The sequence below is a fragment of the Cuculus canorus genome, chromosome 28, assembly GCF_017976375.1.
Source record: "Cuculus canorus isolate bCucCan1 chromosome 28, bCucCan1.pri, whole genome shotgun sequence".
Lineage (NCBI taxonomy): Eukaryota > Metazoa > Chordata > Aves > Cuculiformes > Cuculidae > Cuculus > Cuculus canorus.
Genome location: NC_071428.1, coordinates 1,564,013 through 1,589,123, shown reverse-complemented (window position 1 = coordinate 1,589,123; position 25,111 = coordinate 1,564,013). Strand labels below are relative to the sequence as shown.

At 61.3% G+C, this 25,111-nt stretch overlaps 3 protein-coding genes across 3 annotated transcripts in view; all 3 read left to right on the top strand.

The window, feature by feature from the left end:
- Positions 1-322: 322 nt before the first annotated feature.
- On the top strand, positions 323-9,648 carry PBXIP1 (PBX homeobox interacting protein 1). The gene is made up of 9 exons (XM_054050884.1): positions 323-440; positions 2,165-2,558; positions 4,055-4,172; positions 4,252-4,455; positions 6,008-6,031; positions 6,115-6,179; positions 6,261-6,386; positions 7,381-8,345; positions 9,469-9,648. The coding sequence occupies exons 2-9, from the start codon at positions 2,184-2,186 to the stop codon at positions 9,521-9,523; spliced, it is 1,932 nt and encodes a 643-aa protein (XP_053906859.1). The 5' UTR covers positions 323-440; positions 2,165-2,183; the 3' UTR covers positions 9,524-9,648.
- A 486-nt stretch (positions 9,649-10,134) lies between these two features.
- PMVK (phosphomevalonate kinase) lies at positions 10,135-15,826 on the top strand. The gene is made up of 6 exons (XM_054050929.1): positions 10,135-10,251; positions 11,117-11,180; positions 11,690-11,842; positions 12,819-12,948; positions 13,716-13,831; positions 15,638-15,826. Exons 1-6 carry the CDS (start codon positions 10,169-10,171, stop codon positions 15,824-15,826), a joined length of 735 nt encoding a protein of 244 aa, XP_053906904.1. The 5' UTR covers positions 10,135-10,168.
- Positions 15,827-16,565: 739 nt separating this feature from the next.
- Positions 16,566-25,111, top strand: part of KCNN3 (potassium calcium-activated channel subfamily N member 3) — a 33,257-nt gene continuing 24,711 nt past the window's right edge. The window contains exons 1-2 of the mRNA XM_054050882.1: positions 16,566-17,882; positions 22,749-22,844. Coding sequence (XP_053906857.1) covers positions 17,169-17,882; positions 22,749-22,844 — 810 coding nt within the window. The 5' untranslated portion in view covers positions 16,566-17,168. The remainder of the gene's footprint in view (positions 17,883-22,748; positions 22,845-25,111) is intronic.

Below are 25,111 nucleotides of genomic sequence, written 5' to 3'. Positions count from 1 at the left end.
GAGGGGGGAGGATTGGGGGGGGGTGTCCGGTACCGGCGGTTCCGCCCATTGGCTGCCGGTGTCACGTGGTGCCGTTTCCCGGGGGCGGTGACCGGGAACGGGGAGGGGAGGAGGAAGAACCGGGGGGGGGGGGGGGAACCGGGTACCGTAACCGGGAGTGAGGGGGAGAAAGTGACCGGAGAGGGGTAAAACTACCGTGTGGGAACTAACCGGGAGACCGGGAACGGTTACCGGGAGGTTAACAGAGGAGCGGAGAAAGTTACTGGGATGGGGGGGATGTTACCGGAATCCTTTGAAGGTTACGGGGGGGGGGGGGGGGGGGGTCACCGGGAGGAGTTACCGGAGGGACTCGTTGGGGACAGTGAGAAATCCGGTTGCCCCACGGGGCCGGAACTGGGAACGGGATCGTGTAGGGACTGGGAGCACTGGGAATACTGGAGGTAACGGGGAGCGGAGCCGGTTCGAACGGGCACAGCCGGTGTGACCGCAGGGATGGAGTGGCGGGGGGGGGGCACCGGGCCGGTACCGGGTCCCTTGGAGGGGGGGAGCGAGGGGTGTTCGGGACACTTTTTCCCCCGTTTACCACTGCCTTCCCGGTGCCCCCGAACGGCGCCCCGTGTCCCGCGCGGCTGCCGGAGCGTCACCGGCTAAAAATACCGACTGAAAATACCGAGCGGGGCAGTGCTGCGGGGGGGAATGGGGGGATGGGGAATTTGGGAATGGGGGGAACGGGGGTCCCCACCACAGGCAGGGTCCGGGCAGCGGCACCGTGCAGACCGTGACTTCTCCCGGTCACATCCATCCATCCATCCATCCATCCATCGCCGCATCCATCCATCCCTCAGTCTGTTCCTCTATATATCCCTTCATTCATCCGTCCATCCATCCTTCTGTCCATTCCTCCGTCCATCCATTCATCCCTCCGTTCATCACTCAATCTCTCCATCTGTCCCTCTTTCCATCCATCCATCCATCCATCCGTCCCTCTTTCCAACCATCCATTCATTACTCAATCTCTCCCTCCCTCCATCCCTCTGTCCATCCATCCATTCGTCACTCAGTCCCTCCATCTGTCCCTCTCTCCATCCATCCATCCATCCATCCATCCATCCCTCCCTCCCTCCCTCCCTCCCTCCATCCCTCTGTCCATCCATCCATTCATCACTCAGTCTCTCCATCCATCCATCCCTCCCTCTTTCCATCCATCCATCCATCCATCCCTCTTTCCAACCATCCATTCATCACTCAATCTCTCCCTCTCTCCCTCCCTCCCTCCCTCCCTCCCTCTGTCCATCCATCCATTCGTCACTCAGTCTCTCCATCTGTCCCTCTCTCCATCCATCCATCCATCCATCCATCCATCCCTCCATCCATCCATCCATCCATCCATCCCTCCCTCTTTCCATTCATCCCTCCATCCATCCATCCATCCCTCCCTCCATCCCTCCCTCCATCCATCCATTCGTCACTCAGTCTCTCCATCTGTCCCTCTCTCCATCCATCCATCCATCCATCCATCCATCCCTCTTTCCATCCCTCCATCCATCCCTCCCTCTTTCCATCCATCCATCCATCCATCCATCCATCCATCCATCCATCGCTCCCTCCCTCCCTCCCTCCCTCTTTCCATCCATCCATCCATCCATCCATCCATCCATCCATCTATCCCTCCCTCCCTCTTTCCATCCATTCATCCATCCATCCATCCCTCCCTCCCTCTTTCCATCCATCCCTCCATCCATCCATCCATCCCTCCCTCTTTCCATCCATCCATCCATCCATCCATCCATCCCTCCCTCCCTCCCTCCCTCTTTCCATCCATCCATCCATCCATCCATCCCTCCCTCCCTCTTTCCATCCATCCATCCATCCATCCATCCATCCATCCATCCATCCCTCCCTCTTTCCATCCTTCCCTCCCTCCCTCCCTCTTTCCATCCATCCATCCATCCATCCATCCATCCATCCCTCCCTCTTTCCATCCATCCATCCATCCATCCCTCCCTCCCTCCCTCTTTCCATCCATCCATCCATCCATCCATCCATCCATCCATCCATCCATCCCTCCCTCTTTCCCTCTTTCCATCCCTCCCTCCCTCCCTCCCTCCATCCGTCCATCTCTCCCTCCATCTCTCTGTCCGTCCATCCCTCTGTCTCCTCGCAGGTGGCTCTGGACATTCCCCATGGCGGAGAATCCATCGTTTCCGGAGTCGGCGAGCGGCCGGGTGCTGACGGGCCACCAGGTGACAGAGGGGGGACCCCCCCCGTCCTGCCCCCGCGGTGTCCCCATCGAGACGGTGGGTGCCGAGACAGATCCGGAGGGTGCCGAGACGGATCCGGAGGGTGCCGAGCCGGAATTGGCCTCCCGCGGCGCTGAGGATGAAGAGGATGAGGAGGAGGAGGAAGGCACCGGGAATACCACCAGCACAGGCAAGCGATGGCCGTGGGGACCGGGAAGGGCCGATGTGTGTCCGTGTGTCCCCTCCGGAATCACCGCTCACCGTGTGCTCTGCTCCCACCCAGCGGAGACCGGCACCGGGATGAGACCGGGAATTGGGGTGAGATTGGGAATTGGAGGGGTGGGAATGGAGTGGGATTGGGAATTGGGATGAGATTGGGAATGGAGGGGTGGGAATGGAGTGGGATTGGGAATTGGAGGGGTGGGAATTGGGGTGAGATTGGGAATTGGGGTGGGAATGGGAATGGAGGGGTGGGAATGGGGTGGGATTGGGAATTGGAGGGGTGGGAATTCGGATGAGATTGGGAATTGGGGTGAGATTGGGAATGGAGGGGTGGGAATGGGGTGGGATTGGGAATTGGAGGGGTGGGAATTAGGGTGAGATTGGGAATTGGGATGAGATTGGGAATGGAGGGGTGGGAATGGAGTGGGATTGGGAATTGGAGGGGTGGGAATTCGGGTGAGATTGGGAATTGGGGTGGGAATGGGAATGGAGGGGTGGGAATGGAGTGGGATTGGGAATTGGAGGGGTGGGAATTAGAGTGAGATTGGGAATTGGGATGAGATTGGGAATTGGAGGGGTGGGAATGGAGTGGGATTGGGAATTGGAGGGGTGGGAATTAGAGTGAGATTGGGAATTGGGGTGGGAATGGGAATGGAGGGGTGGGAATGGGGTGGGATTGGGAATTGGAGGGGTGGGAATTGGGGTGAGATTGGGAATTGGGGTGAGATTGGGAATTGGAGGGGTGGGAATGGGGTGGGATTGGGAATTGGAGGGGTGGGAATTAGGGTGAGATTGGGAATTCGGGTGAGATTGGGAATTGGAGGGGTGGGAATGGGGTGGGATTGGGAATTGGAGGGGTGGGAATGGGGTAGGATTGGGAATTGGGATGAGATTGGGAATGGAGGGGTGGGAATGGGGTGGGATTGGGAATTGGAGGGGTGGGAATTAGGGTGAGATTGGGAATTGGGGTGGGAATGGGAATGGAGGGGTGGGAATGGAGTGGGATTGGGAATTGGAGGGGTGGGAATTCGGGTGAGATTGGGAATTGGGATGAGATTGGGAATGGAGGGGTGGGAATGGGGTGGGATTGGGAATTGGAGGGGTGGGAATTAGAGTGAGATTGGGAATTGGGGTGGGAATGGGATAGGGTTGGGAATTGGGGTGAGATTGGGAATTGGGGTGGGAATGGGATAGGGTTGGGAATTGGGGTGAGATTGGGAATTGGGGTGGGAATGGGGTGGGATTGGGAACTGGAGGGGTGGGAATGGGAAATGGGGTGAGATTGGGAACTGGGGTGGGAATTGGGAATTAGGGTGAAATTGGGAACTGGGGTGGGATTGGGAATGGAGGGGTGGGATTGGGATTTGGGGTGAGATTGGGAACTGGAGGAGTGGGAATTGGGGTGGGATTGGGAACGGGGATGAGTCCATGAAGAGGGGTGAGTTTAGGATCCAGAGGCAAAACGGGATTTGGCTGCTGGGAACTGGGGTGAGCCTGGAAGCTGGAATGAGCTGGGATCCGGGATGAGCTTGGAAATAGGGGTGTCCCCGGGGATTGGGGTCCTCCTGACCCCCACACACCTGTGCCTGCAGCATCCGCAGGAGCGTTGGGACACCGCGGCAGCGCCGGACACCACGGATGTGCCGGAAAACACGGAACCCAAAGAGCCCAACACCGCGCTGGGACCCCTCCTGGACACCCCAAAACCAGGTGAGACCCTCCCAGGGGGTTCAGGGGGGGCGGTCTTGGGGTACAGTCCCACCCTGGGGGTCCCCTCGTCCCTCCTCAGGGTCCCCCGTGAAGGACGAGAGCGGCACCGGCAGCGACGATGAGACGGGGGGGTTACAGCAGAGCCGTGAGCCCCGTGGTGACCCCCAAAAGGCCGCCCCACCGCGGGGGACCCCAAATCGCGGCGCTGAGGAGGGGCTCAGCCTCAGCAAAGTCCTGTTGGGTGTCCTGGCGCTGGCGGCCGCCGCGCTGCTCCTCCTCACCGGTGAGGGGGGACCGGCGTGGGGAGGGGGGTCCACGGCAGGGTGGGGGGCCCACAGGAAGAGTGGGGGGCCCACAGGGGGATGGGGGGCCCGGGGAAAGGGTGGGGGTCCTACAGGAAGAGTGGGGGGCCCACAGGGAGATGGGGGGCCCGGGGAAAGGGTGGGGGTCCCACAGGAAGAGTGGGGGGCCCAAATATGGATGGGGGGCCTGGGGAAAGGGTGGGGGTCCCACAGGAAGAGTGGGGGGCCCAAATATGGATGGGGGGCCCGGGGAAAGGGTGGGGGTCCCACAGGAAGAGTGGGGGGCCCAAATATGGATGGGGGGCCCACAGGAAGAGTGGGGGTCCCACAGGAAGAGTGGGGGGCCCAAATATGGATGGGGGGCCTGGGGAAAGGGTGGGGGTCCCACAGGAAGAGTGGGGGTCCCACAGTAGGATGAGGGTCCCGGGGACAGGGTGAGGGGGTCCCAAATTTGGATGGGGGTCCCAGGGAAAGGGTGGGGGTCCCACAGGCAGAGTGGGGGTCCCAAATGTGGATGGGGGTCCCAGGGACACGATGGGGGTCTCAGGACAGAGTTGGGGTCCCTGGACAGGGTGAAGGGGTCCCAGGACAGGATGGGGGTCCCAGGGACAGAGTTGGGGGTCCCAGGGCAGAGTTGGGGTCCCAGGACAGGATGGGGGTCCCAGGGACAGAGTTGGGGGTCCCAGGGCAGAGTTGGGGGTCCCAGGGACAGAGTTGGGGTCCCAGGGACAGGGTTGGGGTCCCAGGGACAGGATGGGGGTCCCAGGGACAGGGTTGGGGGTCCCAGGACAGGGTTGGGGTCCCAGGGACAGAGTTGGGGTCCCAGGGGCAGGGTTGGGGGTCCCAGGGCAGAGTTGGGGTCCCAGGGACAGGATGGGGGTCCCAGGGCAGAGTTGGGGGTCCCAGGACAGAGTTGGGGGTCCCAGGACAGGGTTGGGGTCCCAGGGCAGGGTTGGGGTCCCAGGGCAGAGTTGGGGTCCCAGGGGCAGAGTTGGGGGTCCCAGGGACAGAGTTGGGGTCCCAGGGCAGGGTTGGGGGTCCCAGGACAGGGTTGGGGTCCCAGGGGCAGAGTTGGGGGTCCCGGGGCAGAGTTGGGGGTCCCAGGGACAGAGTTGGGGTCCCAGGGCAGAGTTGGGGGTCCCAGGGACAGGGTGGGGGTCCCAGGGACAGGATGGGGGTCCCAGGGACAGAGTTGGGGGTCCCAGGGCAGAGTTGGGGGTCCCAGGACAGGGTTGGGGTCCCAGGGACAGGATGGGGGTCCCAGGGCAGAGTTAGGGGTCCCAGGGACAGGATGGGGGTCCCAGGACAGGGTTGGGGTCCCAGGGACAGAGTTGGGGTCCCAGGGACAGGGTTGGGGTCCCAGGGCAGTGTTGGGGTCCCAGGGACAGAGTTGGGGTCCCAGGGCAGGTTTGGGGGTCCCAGGACAGGATGGGGGTCCCACAGCAGGTTGGGGGTCTCCAGGTTAGTGTGGGGGTCCCACAGTGGGATGGGGGTCCCCTCATCCCCCTGATGGCCCCTCCCCTCCCCCCCCAGGTGGCCTCTACGATCTGGGGGACGGTAAGCGCTCCCCGGTCCGGATGCGGCCGTGCGGCGCTCAGCCTCGCGCCGGGGTCGGACATCGCCGTCTGGTTCCTCTCCAGGACCTGCGGAATTTGTGGTGACCCGGAATGCGGAGCGGGAGCCGCCGCCGCCCACCGACGGCAACGTAAGGGGGGGACCAAGTGGGGTTCGGCGTCTCCGGCGTCCCCAGTGCCCTCAGGGGACCCCAATCCATCCTCTTCCCAAGGAATCGCGGGAGAAGTCCCCAACGCCGGAGACCGGAGATCCCCCGAGTGTGCACTCGGTGAGTGTCCTTCTGGACAAGGTGGCCAAGGAGAACCAGGAGATACGGCGGATGCAGGCGGAGCTGCAGGTGGGCGGCAACGGCCGGAGAATTCCGGACTGATCTGAGTTGGAAGGGATGTCAAAGATGGTGGAATCATGGAATGAGTTGGGTTGGAAGGGATGTCAAAGATCGTGGAATCATGGAATGAGTTGGGTTGGAAGAGATCTCAAAGGTGATGGAATCATGGAATGAGTTGGGTTGGAAGGGATCTCAAAGGTGATGGAATCATGGAATGAGTTGGGTTGGAAGGGATCTCAAAGGTGATGGAATCATGGAATGAGTTGGGTTGGAAGGGACCTCAAAGATGATGGAATCATGGGATGAGTTGGGTTGGAAGGGATCTCAAAGATGATGGAATCATGGAATGAGTTGGGTTGGAAGGGATCTCAAAGATGATGGAATCATGGAATGGGTTGGAAGGGACCTCAAAGATGATGGAATCATGGGATGAGTTGGGTTGGAAGGGATCTCAAAGATGATGGAATCATGGAATGGGTTGGAAGGGATCTCAAAGATGGTGGAATCATGGAATGAGTTGGGTTGAAAGGGACCTCAAAGATGATGGAATCATGGGATGAGTTGGGTTGGAAGGGATCTCAAAGATGATGGAATCATGGAATGGGTTGGAAGGGATCTCAAAGATGATGGAATCATGGAATGAGTTGAGTTGGAAGGGACCTCAAAGGTCATGGAATCATGGAATGAGTTGGGTTGGAAGGGATCTCAAAGGTGATGGAATCATGGAATGAGTTGGGTTGGAAGGGACCTCAAAGGTGATGGAATCGTGGAATGAGTTGGGTTGGAAGGGATCTCAAAGATGGTGGAATCATGGAATGAGTTGGGTTGGAAGGGATCTCAAAGATGATGGAATCATGGGATGAGTTGGGTTGGAAGGGACCTCAAAGGTCATGGAATCATGGAATGAGTTGGGTTGGAAGGGATCTCAAAGATGGTGGAATCATGGAATGAGTTGGGTTGGAAGGGATCTCAAGAGCCGCTTTCGCCCCCCGTTTCTCCGCAGGCGCAGAAGACGGAGCTGCAGGCGCTGCTGCGTCGCAGCGAGGACGCCGCGGCGTCGGCCGGGGCGCAGCATCAGACCCTGACGGCGGAGAACGCGCGGCTGCGAGCGGCGCTGGACCGCGAAACATCCGCCCTCCACGACGCCCGTGCCGAGTTACGGCGCCTGCGGGAAGCGAAGACACCGCAATGCCCCAAATTTAGGGATCCAGCGCCGAAGCAACCCCCAAATATGGGCACTCCGCATTCCGGTGACGCCGCGGCGCAGCGGGAACGCGGCCGCTTGGCTTTGGTACGGCACGAGCTGGCGGTCGCCCTGGAGCGAGCGCGGCGTCCCGGGGGTCTCCAGGGTCTCGCGGAGGAGCTGAGCGCCCTGGAGCGACGCCTCGGCCGCGAGTTGGAAGCCGAGAGGGTTCAATCCTTCCCAAAGTCTTGGAAGAAGCCGTTCCAGGTGGAAAAGAAAGAGAGCAAACGGCACGAGCGACGCGGCGACGGCGCGTCCCGTCGCGACGGCGCGTCCCGTCGCGAGTGGGAGGAGAGGGAGCGTCACAAATCCAACGGGAAGGGATCCGGGGGGTACAAAGCGGGAAAAAACGGGGGGAAAGCACCTCATGGAATGCCTTTCAGCCGGTACGGAGCACCCCAGGGCTGCTCCGGAGTGGCCGATTGCACCCGGAAAGAGGGTCGGGAAGCGTTGGGCGCTGCGTTGGAGCCGGTGCAGAAGATGCAATTCCTGCAACTCCTGAAGGAGTTTATGGAGCGTTTGGGTTGGGGACAACATTTTGGGGAGTTGGCAGCGAAGTTGGATGGGGTTTTCGGGTCCGACGGAGCCTTCGCTCACGATCGGTTGCGTTTCGTTGACTTCGTGGAGGACGTGGAAGAGCTGTTGGAGGAGGTGGCGGAGAGGGAACGCGGCGACGAGGAGGCGGCCGATGGCTTCGAGGAGTTCGTGCGGCGGCACTACGGAGGGTGAGGCCAAATTCCCACATCCCATCACAGCCCTCCCTTTTCTATGGGGTTCTGGGGGATCCCGAGGGGCCAAATTCCCACATCCCATCACAGCCCCTCTTTTCCATATAGTCCTTAGGGGCCAAATTCCCACATCCCATCACAGCCCCTCTTTTCCATATGGTCCTGAGGGGCCAAATTCCCACATCCCGTCACAGCCCCCCCTTTTCCAGAGGGTTCTGGGGGATTCTGGGGGGCCAAATCCCCACATTCCATCACAGCCCCTCTTTTCTATGGGGTTCTGGGGGATCCTGAGGGGCCAAATTCCTGCATCCCATCACAGCCCCTCTTTTCCATATGGTCCTGAGGGGCCAAATCCCCACATCCCATCACAGCCCCTCTTTTCTATGGGGTTCTGGGGGATCCTGAGGGGCCAAATCCCCACATTCCATCACAGCCCCCCCTTTTCCAGAGGGTTCTGGGGGAACCCAAGGGGCCAAATTCCCACATCCCATCACAGCCCCCCCTTTTCCAGAGGGTTCTGGGGGATCCTGAGGGGCCAAATTCCCACATCCCATCACAGCCCCCCCTTTTCCAGAGGGTTCTGGGGGATTCCAAGGGGCCAAATTCCTGCATCCCATCACAGCCTCTCTTTTCCATATGGTCCTGAGGGGCCAAATCCCCACATCCCATCACAGCCCCCCATTTTCCAGAGGGTGCTGAGGTATCCTGAGGGGCCAAATTCCCACATCCCATCACAGCCCCCCCTTTTCCAGAGGGTTCTGGGGGATCCCAAGGGGCCAAATCCCCACATCCCATCACAGCCCCTCTTTTCCATATGGTCCTGAGGGGCCAAATTCCTACATCCCATCACAGCCCCCCCTTTTCCAGAGGGTTCTGGGGGGCCAAATTCCCACATCCCATCACAAGTGCCCTTTTCAAGGGGTGAATTGGGGGGGGCTGAACCCCCACTTCTCCTCACAGTCCTCTTTTTCGGGGGGTCTTGGGATGACTCAAGGAATTCTTGGGGGAATTCTTGGGGATCAGACCCTGTCACCCCACCAGACCCCCCCCCCCCCCTTTCCTGGGGGATATTGGGGGGTCCTGGGTGTGTCCCCCAATTCCAGCCCCCCCTCTTTTGCAGCAGTACCGGGAAGGAGCGGATTTGGGGATCGCGGCAGCACAGCACAGGGGTGTAGAACCCCATCTCACGGCTTCACCCAGGACAAAGGGGGGGGGGGTCCCCCCATTTTTTGGGGGGTCCGGAGAGGATCGGATCCCTGAGCAGATGCACTGAACCCCCAACACGAAATAAAGGCACCGCTGAGCAGAACTGAGAAAAAGGGGGGTTCAGAGGAGAAAAAAGGGGTGCTGGGGGAACAGGGGGTGCTTGGAGAAGATGGGGTGCTGGGATGAAAGGGGTGCTAAAGGGAAAGGGGGGGGTCAGAGGGGAAGAGGGGGTGCTGGGGGGAAAGGGGGTGCTAAAGGGGAACAGGGGGTGCTGGAGCGCGCGGTGGGCGTGGCCAAAGAGGGGGCGTGGCCGAGGAGGGCAGTGTCTGGATGGGACAAGGCCGACGAGGGGGCGTGACGGGGGGGCGTGGCATATGACATCTGCTTCTGGCGGGGGCGTGGCCGAAGGGGGTGTCGTCCGCTATGGCCGTGGCCTCCGAGGGGGCGTGGCCGCGTGTGTGTCAGTCGCTGTGGGCGTGGCCAAAGAGGGGGCGTGACCGAGTATGCGGTGCCTGGAAGGGGCGTGACCGGCGGGGGCTGTGCCATGCGACCGGGGGGCGTGGTCTATCAGGGGGCGTGACCTATGGGGTGAGGGGCGTGGCCTCTCGCCGGCAATGGCGGCGCCGCGCGCTGTTGTGGTGCTGAGCGGGAAGAGGAAATCCGGGAAGGACTTCGTGGCTGAGGAGCTGCGGAGCCGGTACCGGGGGGGGGCGGGGCCGGTACCGGGGGGTGAGGTTACCGGGGGATGGGGTTGGTGCCGGGGAACGGGGTCGGTACCGGGGAACAGGGTCGGTACCGGGGAACGGGGTCGGTACCGGGGGAGGGGGTCGGTACCGGGGAACCGGGTCGGTACCGGGGGAGGGGGTCGGTACCGGGGAACGGGGTCGGTACCGGGGAACGGCGTCGGTACCGGGGAACGGGGTCGGTACCGGGGGAGGGGGTCGGTACCGGGGAACGGGGTCGGTACCGGGGAACAGGGTCGGTACCGGGGAACGGCGTCGGTACGGGGGGAGGGGGTCGGTACCGGGGAACAGGGTCGGTACCGGGAAATGGGGTTGATACCAGGAGGTGGGGTCAGTACCGGGGGATGGGGTGAGTACCGGTGGGTACCGGGGTGGGGTCAGTAAAGGGGAACAGGGTCGGTACTGGGGAACGGGGTCGGTACTGGGGGATGGGGTGAGTACCGGTGGGTACTGGGGGTGGAGTCGGTACCGGGGAATGGGGTCGGTACCGGTGGACGGGGTCAGTACCAGTGGACGGGGTCGGTACCGGGGAACAGGGTCGGTACCGGTGGACGGGGTCGGTACCGGCATATGGTGTGGGTACTGGGGAATGAGGTCGGTACCAGGAGGTGGGGCCGGTACCGGGGGTGGGGTGGGTACCGGGGGACGGGGTCAGTGCCAGAGGTGGTGTCGGTACCGGGGGGTGAGTCGGTACCGGCTGTGCCTGACCAGTATGGTGGGATGGGGTCGGTACCGGCGGGGTGGGTCGGTACCATGGGGCGCGGTTGGTACCGGGCGGCACCGGTGCCGGTGCCCACTCTGCTGCCCAATGTCCCGCAGGCTCGGCCCCGACGTCTGCACTGTCCTGCGCCTCTCGGGGCCCCTCAAGGAGCAGTTCGCCAAGGTACCACGTCCTGTGCCGCGCCGGTACCACACCCCGTGCCACACCCTGCCATGCTGAGCCAATCCCTGCCGTGCCGGCACCGCGCCCCGTGCCACACCCTGCCGTGCTGAGCCAATCCCTGCCGTTCCGGCACCGCGCCTGTGCCACACCCTGCCATGCTGAGCCAATCCCTGCCGTGCCGGCACCGCGCCCTGTGCCACACCCTGCCATGCTGAGCCAATCCCTGCCGTGCCGGCACCGCGCCTGTGCCACACCCTGCCATGCTGAGCCAATCCCTGCCGTGCCGGCACTGCGCCTGTGCCACACCGTGCCGTGCTGAGCCAATCCCTGCTGTGCCGGCACCGCGCCCCGTGCCACACCCTGCCATGCTGAGCCAATCCCTGCCGTGCCGGCACCGCGCCCCGTGCCACACCCTGCCCTGCTGAGCCAATCCCTGCCGTGCCGGCACCGCGCCCCGTGCCACACCGCGCCGTGCCATGGGTTTTGCCGGCTGAGCCGTTTCCCCGCAGGAACACGGTTTGGATTTCGAGCGGCTCCTCGACGCCACTGAATATAAGGAGCGGTACCGGCACGACATGATCCGATGGGGAGAGGAGAAACGCCGCGCTGATCCCGGCTGCTTCTGCCGGAGCGCCGTGAAGGGCGCGGCACAGCCGGTGTGGGTGAGAGCCTGAGGGATGTGGGGCTGGGAATGTGGGGATGGGAATGTGGGGATGAGGATGTGGGGATGAGGATCTGGGGATGAGGATGCGGGGATGGATGTGGGGATGGATGTGGGGATGGATGTGGGGATGGATGTGGGGATGGAAGTGGGGATGGATGTGGGGATGGAGATGTGGGGATGGATGTGGGGATGGATGTGAGGATGGATGTGGGGATGGATGTGGGGATGGATGTGGGGATGGATGTGGGGATGGATGTGAGGATGAGGATGTGGGGATGAGGATGTGGGGATGGATGTGGGGATGGATGTGGGGATGGATGTGGGGATGGATGTGAGGATGAGGATGTGGGGATGAGGATGTGGGGATGGATGTGGGGATGGATGTGAGGATGGAGATGTGGGGATGGATGTGGGGATGAGGATGTGGGGATGGATGTGGGGATGAGGATGTGGGGATGGATGTGGGGATGAGGATGTGGGGATGGATGAGGGGATGGATGTGGGGATGAGGATGTGGGGATGGATGTGGGGATGGATGTGGGGATGGATGTGGGGATGGATGTGGGGATGGAGATGTGGGGATGGATGTGGGGATGAGGATGTGGGGATGAGGATGTGGGGATGAGGATGTGGGGATGAGGATGTGGGGATGGATGTGGGGATGGATGTGGGGATGGATGTGGGGATGAGGATGTGGGGATGAGGATGTGGGGATGAGGATGTGGGGATGGATGTGGGGATGAGGATGTGGGGATGAGGATGTGGGGATGGATGTGGGGATGGATGTGAGGATGAGGATGTGGGGATGGATGTGGGGATGGATGTGGGGATGGATGTGGGGATGGAGATGTGGGGATGGATGTGGGGATGAGGATGTGGGGATGAGGATGTGGGGATGAGGATGTGGGGATGGATTTGGGGATGGATTTGGGATGGATTTGGGGCAGCGGGAGGTGACGGAGCGTCTCCCGCAGGTGGTGAGCGACGCGCGGCGCCTCTCGGACGTGGAGTGGTTCCGCTCCGGCTATGGGGATGCGGTGCAGACGGTTCGCGTTGTGGCCGACGAGGAGACGCGGAAGAAGAGGAATTGGGTCTTCGTCGCTGGTGAGAGGAAACGCGGCTGAGGCGGCGGCATCATGGCGGCACCGCGGCAACAGGGGTGGCCGTGAGGGGAGATGGAGCCTCCAGAGGGGGTGGGATGGACAGATGTTGTGGTGGGATGGACAGATGTTGCGATGGGATGGACAAATGTGGTGGGATGGACAGATGTGGGATGGACAGATGTTGCGGTGGGATGGACACATGTGGTGGGATGGACAGATGTGGTGGTGGGATGGACAGATGTGGTGGGATGGACAGATGCTGCAGTGGGATGGACATGTTGCAGTGAGATGGACTGATGTGGTGGGATGGACAGATGTGGGATGGACAGATGTTGCGGTGGGATTGACAGATGCGGTGGGATGGACAGATGTGGTGGTGAGACAGACAGATGTTGTGGTGGGATGGACAGATGCTGCAGTGGGATGGACGGATGTGGTGAGATGGACAGATGTGGTGGTGGGATGGACAGATGTGGTGGTGGGATGGACATGTTGCAGTGAGATGGACAGATGTGGTGGTGGGATGGACAGATGTGGTGGGATGGACAGATGTGGTGGTGGGATGGACATGTTGCAGTGAGATGGACAGATGTGGTGAGACAGATGTTCTGGTGAGATGGAGAGATGTGGTGAGACAAACAGATGTTGCGGTGGGATGGACGGATGTGGCGATGGGATGGACAGATGTGGCGGTGGGATGGACAGATGTGGTGGTGGGATGGACAGATGTGGCGGGGGGGGTTTCATGGCGGCTCTGCTCCTCCTCAGGGGTGGACGACGCCGAATCCGAGTGCGGTTTGGACCGAGGAGTGCCCTTCGATTGGGTCATCACCAACAACGGCGACGGAGCGGCTCTGGACGAGCAGCTGGAGGCGCTGCTGCAGGTGCTCCGCGGGCGCTTATAGCCCAGGCCGCCCCACGGCTGCCCCATGGCTGCCCCACGGCTGCCCCACAGCGGCCCTGCAAATAAAGCTCAGAGAGCAGCGACCGGTCCAGGGGGGGAGAAACATCTCGCTATGGGGCTGGAGGATGTGGGGCTGGGGGACACGTGTGGGGCTGGGGGACACAGGAGGAGGATGTGGGGCTGAAGGGCTATGGGGATATGGGGCTGAGGGCTATGGGGCAGGAGCTATGGGGCTGAGGGCTATGGGGCTGAAGGGCTATGGGGCTGTAGGGCAGGAGCTATGGGGCTGACGGACTATGGGGCTGAGGGACTATGGGGCTGAAGGGCTATGGGGCTGTGGGGCAGGAGCTATGGGGCTGACGGACTATGGGGCTGAGGGACTATGGGGCTGAAGGGCTATGGGGCTGTGGGGCAGGAGCTATGGGGCTGAGGGACTATGGGGCTGAAGGGCTATGGGGCTGTGGGGCAGGAGCTATGGGGCTGAGGGACTATGGGGCTGAAGGGCTATGGGGCTATGGGGCAGGAGCTATGGGGCTGGTGGCTATGGGGCAGGAGCTATGGGTCAGGATCTTTGGGGCTGAGGGGCTATGGGGCTTGGAGCTATGGGGCCGGGGGCTATGGGGCTATGGGGTTGGGGGCTATAGGGCTATGGGGCTGAGGGGCTATGGGGCTGGAGCTATGGGGCTGACGGGTTATGGGGCTATGGGGTTGGGGGCTATAGGACTATGGGGCTGAGGGGCTATGGGGCTGAGGGCTATGGGGCTATGGGGTTGGGGGCTATAGGGCTATGGGGCTGAGGGGCTATGGGGCTGGGGACTATGGGGCTGAGGGGCTATGGGGCTGAGGGCTATGGAGCTGGAGCTATGGGGCTATGGGGCTGAGGGCTGTGGGGCTATGGGGCTGGAGGCTATGGGGCTGGAGCTATGGGGCTGAGGGCTGTGGGGCTATGGGGCTGGGAGCTATGGGGCTGGTGGCTATGGGGCTGAGGGGCTACGGGGCTGGGAGCTATGGGGCTGAGGGGTTATGGGGGAGGAGCTATGGGGCTGGTGGCTATGGGGCTGAGGGCTATGGGGCTGGTGCTATGGGGCTATAGGGCTATGGGGCTGAGGGCTGTGGGGCTATGGGGCTGGGAGCTATGGGGCTGGGAGCTATGGGGCTGAGGGGCTATGGGGCAGGATCTATGGGGCAGGATCTATGGGTCAGCAGCTATGGGGCAGGAGCTATGGGGCTATGGGGTGGGGGTTAATCCCCACTGCCCGGGGGGGGGGGGGGGGTGGGGGGGCACCAGCTGTGCTCTTTGCAGTGAGTTCCGATTGCGTTCCGATTACATCCAACCCCAATTCCCTCCGGATTTTCCACCTCCTGAGCAAACGCCTTCAGCCCTTCTCGGGGGGCGCTCTATGGGGGGGGATTTTGGGGGGGGAGGGTGGATGTTGGGGGGGGGGGGTTAAGGCATGGGGGGGGGGGGGCGGGGACAGCATCGCTTCACCCCATGGGGACATCTCGGGGGGTGTTGGGAACATCCAATTCCAGCTGTTCTCCATAATCTCCGGGAAAAGGGATTAAGGGGGGGTTTAGTTTTGTATCCTGAGCTGCATCCGGAGGGGGGGGATGGGGACGGGGATTGGGGGGATTTGGGGGGGGTTGGGGGTGGGGGGGGTGTCAGATTCTGCCCCTCTTCTCCCCTCTGGGGAGACCTTTGAGAACTTGAGGTCCTCCAAATCCCAAATGCAATCCTGGGAATCTCAAAAGCCCATCGGGGTTCCATCACCTGTTGTGGGCACAGATATTTCCCATTGGAGTTCCAAACCCCATCCGACGTGGTCCGAGACCCCTCCAGGGATGGGGGAACCTCAACGGGAGGTGGGAAAGGACACTCTCAAACGTGGAAAACCCACCGGTGTCCTGCGCTGCATCCAGAGCGGTGGGATCAGCACGGAGAGAGAGGATTCTGCCCCTCTGCTCCGCTCCGTGAGACCCATCCTGGAGTCCTGTGTCCAATTCTGGAGTCCTGAGCACCACAAGGATACGGAGCTGTTGGAGCGAATCCAGAGGAGATCATGGAGATGATCCAAGAGCTGAAGAACCTCCTGTAGGAGGACAGGCTGAGAGCGTTGGGGTTGTTCAGCCTGGAGAGGAGAAGGGTCCAAGGAGATCTTAGAGCAGCTTCCAGTACGGAAAAGGGGCTCCAGGAAAGCTGTGGAGGGGCTCTGGATCAGAGAGTGCAGGGATGGTATGGAGAGAATGGTTTTGAGCTGCAAGAGGGGAGATTGAGATGAGATCTTAGGGAGAAATGTTTTGCTGTGAGGGTGGGGAGGTCCTGGTCCAGGTTGCCCAGAGCAGTGGTGGCTGCCCCATCCCTGGAGGGGTTCCAGGCCAGGTTGGATGGGGCTTGGAGCCCCTGATCCAGTGGGAGGTGTCCCTGCCCATGGTTGGCAGGGGTCGAACTGGATGGGCTTTGAGGTCCCTTCCAACCCAAACCATCTCATAGCTCCATGATTCTCACTCGACATCAACCAGAACCCCCAGATCCCATCCCTGGAGGGGTTCCAGGCCAGGTTGGATGGGGCCTGGAGCCCCTCATCCACTGGGAGGTGTCCCTGCCCATGGTTGGAACTGGATGATCTTTGAGCTCTCTTCCCACTCAAACCATCTCACAGTTCCATGATTCCAACTTGACGTCCACCAGAACCCCCAGATCCCATCCCTGGAGGGGTTCCAGGCCAGGTTGGATGGGGTTTGGAGCCCCTCATCCCGTGGGAGGTGCCCTATGGCAGAGGGTGGAACTGGATGTGCTTTGAGATCGCTTCCAATACAAACCATTCCATGATTCCACAATCCTTCAGGTCCTTTCTGACCCAAACCTCTCCATAATTCCATACCCTTTGAAGTCCCTTCCCCCCCCTCAAAGCAAAAACCCCCTCCGTGATCCCATAATACAACGGATGGGGCTCCGGCATGAGCTCCTTGGCGACCCCCACACCGGTTCCGTTACCCCCAGGGGGAAAGAACTCGGAATCCCGTCCGCCCCCACCGAATTCCGCAGCCCCACCGAGAGGAGGCAAAGAGGGGTGGGATCCAAAGCGGGGAGCGAGCGGGGATGATGTCAGCCTGCGGGGAGCCCCGCCGTGGCCAATGGCGCTGGCGGGGGACGGGCCAACGGCGGCGGCGGGGGCGGCGGCGGCGGCGACGGAGAACGCGCACGACGCCCCATTCATGCTCCCGTTGTCCGGTATCCGTTTCAACGGGTACCGATAATTCGGTTGAACGGTCTGGCACCGCCGCGCTTGGGAGAAAGAAGCTCTGCCTCGTTCGTTATGGAGACGTCAGGGCATCTTCACGATTCCGGCGTGGGGGATTTGGATGAAGACGGTCGGTGTCCGTGCCCGTTACCGGGAGATGAACGCTCGCCGCCTCCCGCCGCTCTGCCGCCGCTCCAACACAGCCTGTTGCACTCCTCGCCCGGTTCGCTGCGCGCTCCTCCTCCTCCTCCCGCCGCCCCCGCCGCCCTCCACCCTTCCTCCCGCCACGGCAGCCAACTCAACCTTGGCGACCACCCGGCGGGTTCCGGCCCCGGGAGCGGCAAACACCGGCAGCCCAGTCCGTTGGTTCATCGCCGGGACAGCAATCCCTTCACCGAGATCGCCATGAGCTCCTGCAAGTACAGCGGCGGCGTGATGAAACCCCTCAGCCGGCTCAGCGCATCCCGCAGGAACCTCATCGAAGCCGAACCCGAAGCTCAACCTTTACAACTCTTCGGGGCGAGCGAACCCCCCGAAATCGTCGTTTCACGCGAGGACAACCACGCGCCCACCGCACGCCGCCCCGAGCGCCCGGCGACCCACCCGGCGCCCGCCACCTTCGCCAAAGGGCCCAAACGCAAAGCCCAGAACATCGGTTACCGGTTGGGGCACCGGCGGGCGCTCTTTGAGAAGAGGAAGCGTCTCAGCGACTACGCACTCATCTTCGGCATGTTCGGCATCGTCGTTATGGTCATCGAGACCGAGCTCTCCTGGGGGCTCTATTCCAAGGTACCGGTGCGGCCGAGGGATTGGGTACGGGGCTGGTGGTGCTGGGTGGTGCCCGTTGGGCGAGCACAGGGACGGTTGTCCCGTCGGATGCACATGGATGGAGAACGGAGCTGGTTGCCCCGTTGGATGCCCGTGGGTTGGGAATGGAGCTTGTTGCCCCGTTCGATGCCCGTGGGTTGGGAATGGAGCTTGTTGCCCCATCGGATGCCCATGGGTTGGGAATGGAGCTGGTTGCCCCATTGGATGCCCATGGATTGAGAATGGAGCTTGTTGCCCCATCGGATGCCCGTGGGTTGGGAATGGAGCTTGTTGCCCCATTGGATGCCCGAGGGTTGGGAATGGAGCTGGTTGCCCCATCGGATGCCCATGGGTTGGGAATGGAGCTTGTTGCCCCATCGGATGCCCGTGGGTTGGGAATGGAGCTTGTTGCCCCATCGGATGCCCATGGGTTGGGAATGGAGCTTGTTGCCCCGTCGGATGCCCGTGGGTTGGGAATGGAGCTTGTTGCCCCGTCGGATGCCCGTGGGTTGGGAATGGAGCTGGTTGCCCCATTGGATGCCCATGGGTTGGGAATGGAGCTTGTTGCCCCATCGGATGCCCGTGGGTTGGGAATGGAGCTTGTTGCCCCATCGGATGCCCGTGGGTTGGGAATGGAGCTTGTTGCCCCATCGGATGCCCGGGGGTTGGGAATGGAGCTTGTTGCCCCATCGGATGCCCATGGGTTGGGAATGGAGCTTGTTGCCCCATCGGATGCCCGTGGGTTGAGAACAGAGCTTGTTGCCCCGTTGGATGCCCATGGGTTGGGAATGGAGCTGGTTGCCCCATCCAGTGCCTGGTGGGGTGAGCACGGAGCTGGTGACCCCATTTGGTGATGGTGAGGTGAGCACAGACCTAGCTGACCCATCTGGTGCCCGTGGGGCAAGCACAAAGCTGGTTGCTCCATCCATTGCCCATGGAGCTGGTTGCCCCATGCAGTGTCCATGGGGTGAGCATGAAGCTGGTTGGCCCATCCGGTGCCCGTGGGGTGAGCACAGATGGTGGTCGCCCCATCAGACACCCGTGTGTTGAGAATGGAGCTGGTTGCCCCATCTGGTGCTCATGGGGTGAGCGTGGAGCTAGTTGTCCCAGCCAGTGCCCACAGGGCTAGCATGGAGCTGGTTGCCCCATTTGATGTCCATGGAGCTGGTTGCCCCATCTGGTGCCCGTGGGGCAAGCGTGGAGCTGGTTAACCCATCAGGTGCCTGTGGGTTGAGCAGAGAGCCAGTTGGCCCATCTGGTGTCCATGGAGCTGGTTGTCCCATCTGGTGCCTGTGGGGTGAGCAGAGAGCCAGTTGGCCCATCTGGTGCCTATGGACCTATTTACCCCACCTAATGCCCATGGGGTAAGCACCAAGCCGGTTGCCCCATTTGATGTCCGTGGGGTAAGCATGGGTCCGGTTGCCCCGTTTGGTGCCCATGGAGCTGGTTGCCCCATCTGGTCCCCGTGGAGTGAGCAGAGAGCCAGTTGGCCCGTCTGGTGCCTATGAAGCCAGTTGTCCCATCTGGTGTCCATGGAGTTGGTTGTCCCATCTGGTGTCCCATCTGGTGTCCATGGACCCGGTTGCCCCATCCATTGCCCACAGAGCTGGTTGCCCCATTTGATGTCCATGGGGTAAGCATGGAGCTGGTTGCCCCGTCTGGTGGCCGTGGGGTGAGCCGAGAGCCGGTTGGCCCCCCTGGTGCCTATGGAGCCAGTTGTCCCATCTGGTGTCCATGGACCCGGTTGCCCCATCCATTGCCCACAAACCCGGTTGCCCCACGTGGTGCTCATGGGGTGGATCCCCCCATATTTTGGCCCGTAGGAGAAACGGAGCCCTTTGGCCCATCTGGTGCAGGATGGGACCATCCGGAGCTGTCTGCGCTCCCGGGGCCGTACGGAGGTGTCCCACAGGACCTTTGGGCTGGTGGCCACCAGGACCACGAGTTGGCCGCGTTGGGCGCTGGGCACCCCCCGGCAGAGCTGTTCCGTGTGCCGCAGGCGTTCCACCCCACCAGGGTGTGGAGACACCGATGGAACCCGCACCTCCTCATCCTCATCCCATTTTTTTTTGGGGGGGGGAGCAGGATAATGCCTTTTATTGATGATTCTCCCCCTGCTTTCCCCCCTCCGCCCTTTCCAGCTCCGCTCTCGCGCTGCGCTGGTTGGCAGCGACGTGAGGAACTCTTTGTACTGACATCTGTCAGGTTATTTATACGGAGCCTCCGAGGGGAAAGCAGCGGCACCCGCGCCGGCACGGCGTGCGTGGCACTCATGGGTGTCACTGGGACAGTTTTGGGGGGGCGGCTGACGGGGGGGTGGGGGGTCCCCCCACGCTGCGGTGCTGCCGGCGGAGGGGAAGGAGCTGGTGAGGGGGGACAGATGCTGCTCGATCCAGCGCAGGCGGTGGGGAAGGGTGGAATGGGTGGAGGAGGAGGGGGAGCAGGTGAAGGGAGGGGTGAAACGGGGGGTCTGGTGGGTGTGGGGGACCCCACAAAGGGGATCAGTAGGGGGGCGGGGGGGGTCCTGGGCCCCAACCAGCGTCAGACGGAGCGCGGGAGCCACCAGCAGTGATTCCCTCTGCTGCCTCGGTGCTGAGCCCGCATCCCTGGTTCCCTCTCCGAGGAGAAGGATGCTTCACCCGCATCCCTGATTCCCTCTCCGAGGAGGAAGATGCTTCACCCGCATCCCTGGTTCCCTCTCCGAGGAGGAAGATGCTTCACCCGCATCCCTGATTCCCTCTCCGAGGAAGAAGATGCTTCACCCGCATCCCTGATTCCCTCTCCGAGTAGGAAGATGCTTCACCCGCATCCCTGATTCCCTCTCCGAGGAGGAAAATGCTTCACCCGCATCCCTGATTCCCTCTCCGAGTAGGAAGATGCTTCACCCGCATCCCTGATTCCCTCTCCGAGGAGAAGGATGCTTCACCCGCATCCCTGATTCCCTCTCCAAGTATGAAGATGCTTCACCCGCATCCCTGATTCCCTCTCCGAGGAGGAAGATGCTTCACCCGCATCCCTGATTCCCTCTCCAAGTAGGAAGATGCTTCACCCGCATCCCTGATTCCCTCTCCGAGGAGGAAGATCCCAGCATCACCGAACTGCTGTGTCAGCCGGGGAAGACTCAGCGCTGCGGTCACCCCAACTCGCGCCAATGACCGCGGCGTGCAGGGGGGACCCCTTGGCTGGAGCCGTGGCAACAGCCAAACCCCTCCAAATTCCCACTGGTGGGAAAGTCGAGATCGCCATCGGCAACACGGTCATGACCAAAGAACCACCCGAGCAGCTGTTGCGCGGTTGGCGGTGGTGGTGTTGCCGGCTGTGGTTCGGCTCCAGCGCTGCCCCACGGCCGCTGAGTGCTCCCTGAGCCGGAAGATGCCGAGGGCTGAGCCGGAAAACGAAGACGCGGTGACCGGGATTTACCTGTTCTCTTCCCATCCCTCGAGCGCTGGCGGGATGCAACCTGTCCTGCTTCCAGGACGGCACCGTGAGCATCACCACGGCGAAGCATCCTGCCAGGAGGTGTGCCGAGACGTTGGTAAAAGTGAGAGGGGTGCGGCAATGCTTTGCCAGGAGGGCTACCGGGGCTAATTAGCAGAAGGATCTAATTAGAGCATCCATTAGGGTGCTGGATGTGACCACGGTGCTGGTGGTGTGAGTCCCCGCGAGGGGAGGCTGGAAAACACGCTGGGCAGAATGGGATTGAGGAAATGGTTGGAGAAAGGACTCGGAGTGTCCGTGGTGCCCTCACTATGGCGATGCCGGTGATGCCGGCAATGCCCTTGCTGCCGGGGATGCTGGTGGTGCTGGTGATGCTCTGACTCCTGGTGATGCCATTGATGCTGGTGGTGCTCTGACTCCTGGTGATGCCATTGATGCTGGTGGTGCTCTGACTCCTGGTGATGCCATTGATGCTGGTGGTGCTCTGACTCCTGGTGATGCCGGGGATGCTGGTGGTGCTCTGACTCCTGGTGATGCCGGGGATGCTGGTGGTGCTCTGACTCCCGGTGATGCCATTGATGCTGGTGGTGCTCTGACTCCTGGTGATGCCGGTGATGCTGATGGTGCTCTGACTCCTGGTGATGCCGGGGATGCTGGTGGTGCTCTGACTCCTGGTGATGCCGGGGATGCTGGTGATGCTCTGACTCCTGGTGATGCCGGGGATGCTGATGGTGCTCTGACTCCTGGTGATGCCGGGGATGCTGGTGATGCTCTGACTCCTGGTGATGCCGGTGATGCTGGTGATGCTCTGACTCCTGGTGATGCCGGGGATGCTGATGGTGCTCTGACTCCTGGTGATGCCGGGGATGCTGGTGGTGCTCTGACTCCTGGTGATGCCGGGGATGCTGATGGTGCTCTGACTCCTGGTGATGCCAGGGATGCTGATGGTGCTCTGACTCCTGGTGATGCCGGTGGTGCTCTGGCTCCTGGTGATGCCGGGGATGCTGGTGATGCTCTGACTCCCGGTGATGCCGGGGATGCTGATGGTGCTCTGACTCCCGGTGATGCCGGTGGTGCTCTGACTCCTGGTGATGCCACTGATGCTGACGATGCTCTGACTCCCGGTGATGCCGGTGGTGCTCTGACTCCTGGTGATGCCACTGATGCTGACGATGCTCTGACTCCTGGTGATGCCAGCGATGCCCTCGCTGCCAGCGATGCTGGCGGTGCCCTCGCTACGGTGATGCTGGTGATGCCAACATTGCCCTCACTGCCCAGTGTGGGAACTGGAGTGGCTGAAGGGTTGTAGGGAGGAGAAGGAGTTGGGGGGTGTATCTCCATGGGGGTGCGGAGCCCGGCGTTGTGGCCGCATCCCTCTCCGCTAACGCCAACGCTGCTCTCTCCTTGCAGGATTCCATGTTCTCCCTGGCCCTGAAATGCCTTATCAGCCTCTCCACCGTCATCCTGTTGGGTCTCATCATCGCTTACCACACGCGGGAGGTGCAGGTAGGTCCCGGGTGTCGCTGGTGCCGGGGTGGGGGACCGGGGAAGGATGCAGCGCTGCACCTCCAATCCTGGGTTCAATTCTGCGCCCCTCACTCCAAAAAAAAAGACCATGAGGTGTTGGAGCGCGTCTGGAGAAGGGAACGGAGCTGGGAAGGGGCTGGAAAACAGGGGTGGTGGGAGCAGCTGAGGGCTCTGGGGGTGTTTAGTGTGGAGAAGAGGAGGATGAGGGGAGACCTCATCGCTCTGTGCAGCTCCCGGAAAGGAGGTTGTGGTGAGACGGGTGCTGAGCTCTTCTCCCAAGCGATGGGATGTGAGAGGAAACGGCCTCAAGTTGCACCAGGGGAGGTTTAGTTTGGATATTGGGAAAGATTCCTTCACTGAAAGGCTTCTTAAGGACCATCAGAGCCTGCGCAGGGCAGTGGTGGAGTCCCCATCCTCGGAGGGCTTCAAAATCCCTGTGGCCGTGACACTTCGGGACATGATTGGATTGACACGGTTGGGTTGATGGTTGCGCTGGATGAGCTTCTAGATCTTTTCCAACCTTAACGATTCCATGGTTCTGCGTTTGCCTTCCACGCTCGGGAGGATGTGGTTGCTGAGCTTACAGCTTGTTTGGAGCTTTCTCCCTCTGTGCCGCTGTCTCCGGGCACACAGGGGTCTGTCCGGGCATGGGGTGCTCCGGGGGGAGCCGCGAGCGGCCGGAGGAGGTGGAAGCCAGGAAGGGCCGGGACTGGCCAAGGTGCCAAGGAAAGCTGTGACACCCTTTCCTACTCAGAGCTGCCCAATCTCTTCCTCCTCAGCTTTGCTGGGAAGTGCAAAGGCTCCCGGTTTGCTCCAGGAAGGTTGCGCTTCCCCACAGAGTCCGTCTTCGGCACAGGGCTGAGTTCCTTTTTATTTTGTATTAATAAGTAACGTTAAATATTCGCTTCATTCTTCCTGAGTCGTAGCCTGAAAAATCATAGAATCCTGGGATGGGTTGGGTTGGAAGGGACCTCAAAGCCCATCCAGTCCCACTCCTGCTATGGGCAGAGACACCTCCCGCTGGATCGGGGGCTCCAAACCCCATCCAACCTGGCCTGGAACCCCTCCAGGGATGGGATCTGGGGGTTCTGGTTGATGTCAAGTGAGAATCATGGAGCTATGAGATGGTTTGGGTTGGAAGGGACCTCAAAGCCCATCCAGTCCCACCCCATCCCATGGGTAGGGACACCTCCCAGGGGCTCCAAGCCCCATCCAACCTGGCCTGGAACCCCTCCAGGGATGGGATCTGGGGGTTCTGGTTGATGTCAAGTGAGACTCGTGGAGCTATGAGATGGTTTGGGTTGGAAGGGACCTCAAAGCCCATCCAGTCGCACCCCTGCTGTGGGCAGAGACACCTCCCACCGGCTCAGGGGCTCCAAACCCCATCCAACCTGGCCTGGAACCCCTCCAGGGATGGGGCAGCCACCACTGCTCTGGGCAAAATCTTCAGAATTAAGATTTTCCCCCTAAGATCTCATCCCAATCTCCCCTCTTTCAGCTCGAAATGGGTGACCAATATTAAAAGCCTTAACCATCATCCGAAGTGTCCTTTGGGTGAACCAGAAATTCGAATAGTCCCTTTAATAGAGAATGATAATGGCACTTTAGATGTCCACCTCTCGTTTAAGAGTGGGTTTAGAGAGAAATTGTGGTTTTGCTGTAGGTTACAGGAAGGGTTTGATGTTTTGAAGGTGTATTCAGACTTGTCTGAAACATCATAACATCACGGTTTGAGTTGGAAGGGATCTCAAAGCCCATCCAGTCCCACCTTCTGCCGTGGGAAGCGACACCTCCCACTGGATCCGGGGCTCCAACCTCTGGAATGCCACCAGGGGTGTGGAAGTGGTTTGGGGAGGAGGAATGAAGGAGAAGGAGCATCCCAGGCAGGGATGGTAAAGCACCTGGTGTTTTGATGCCCCAAGCTCATCCCACTCCAGGCTGGGAGCAGGAGCCCCTCTCCCCATCTGCTTCCCGGGAGACCCCTCTCCGGCTCAGTCCGAGCTGGTGACCGGTTGCTCAAAGCAAATATTTGATAGCTCTGGTATTTGCTAAGAAAATATTTACTCTGGGGGGTGGTGGTGGTGGTGGTGGTGGTTGGGGTCAGCGGGGCGGTCTGTGCCGCGGCGCTCGCCGCCTTCTGCCCCTTTGTTGTTCTTGGGAGAAGGTTGTGCAAACACAGTGTCCACCCGAGCGGGTGCGTGGCCTTCCCACCTTTCCCGTTGCTGCTGGAGACCAAACCCCCACTG

Excerpts from the sequence above, each read along its gene's own strand:
- PBXIP1 (XM_054050884.1), top strand. The coding sequence starts at position 2,184 with ATGGCGGAGAATCCATCGTTTCCGGAGTCGGCGAGCGGCCGGGTGCTG. Across the intron at positions 6,180-6,260 it reads CGCCGCCCACCGACGGCAAC|GAATCGCGGGAGAAGTCCCC; the intron begins GTAAGGGGGGGA and ends CCTCTTCCCAAG. Across the intron at positions 8,346-9,468 it reads GTGCGGCGGCACTACGGAGG|CAGTACCGGGAAGGAGCGGA; the intron begins GTGAGGCCAAAT and ends CCTCTTTTGCAG.
- PMVK (XM_054050929.1), top strand. The coding sequence starts at position 10,169 with ATGGCGGCGCCGCGCGCTGTTGTGGTGCTGAGCGGGAAGAGGAAATCC. Across the intron at positions 11,181-11,689 it reads TCAAGGAGCAGTTCGCCAAG|GAACACGGTTTGGATTTCGA; the intron begins GTACCACGTCCT and ends GTTTCCCCGCAG. Across the intron at positions 13,832-15,637 it reads AGCTGGAGGCGCTGCTGCAG|ATATTTCCCATTGGAGTTCC; the intron begins GTGCTCCGCGGG and ends TTGTGGGCACAG.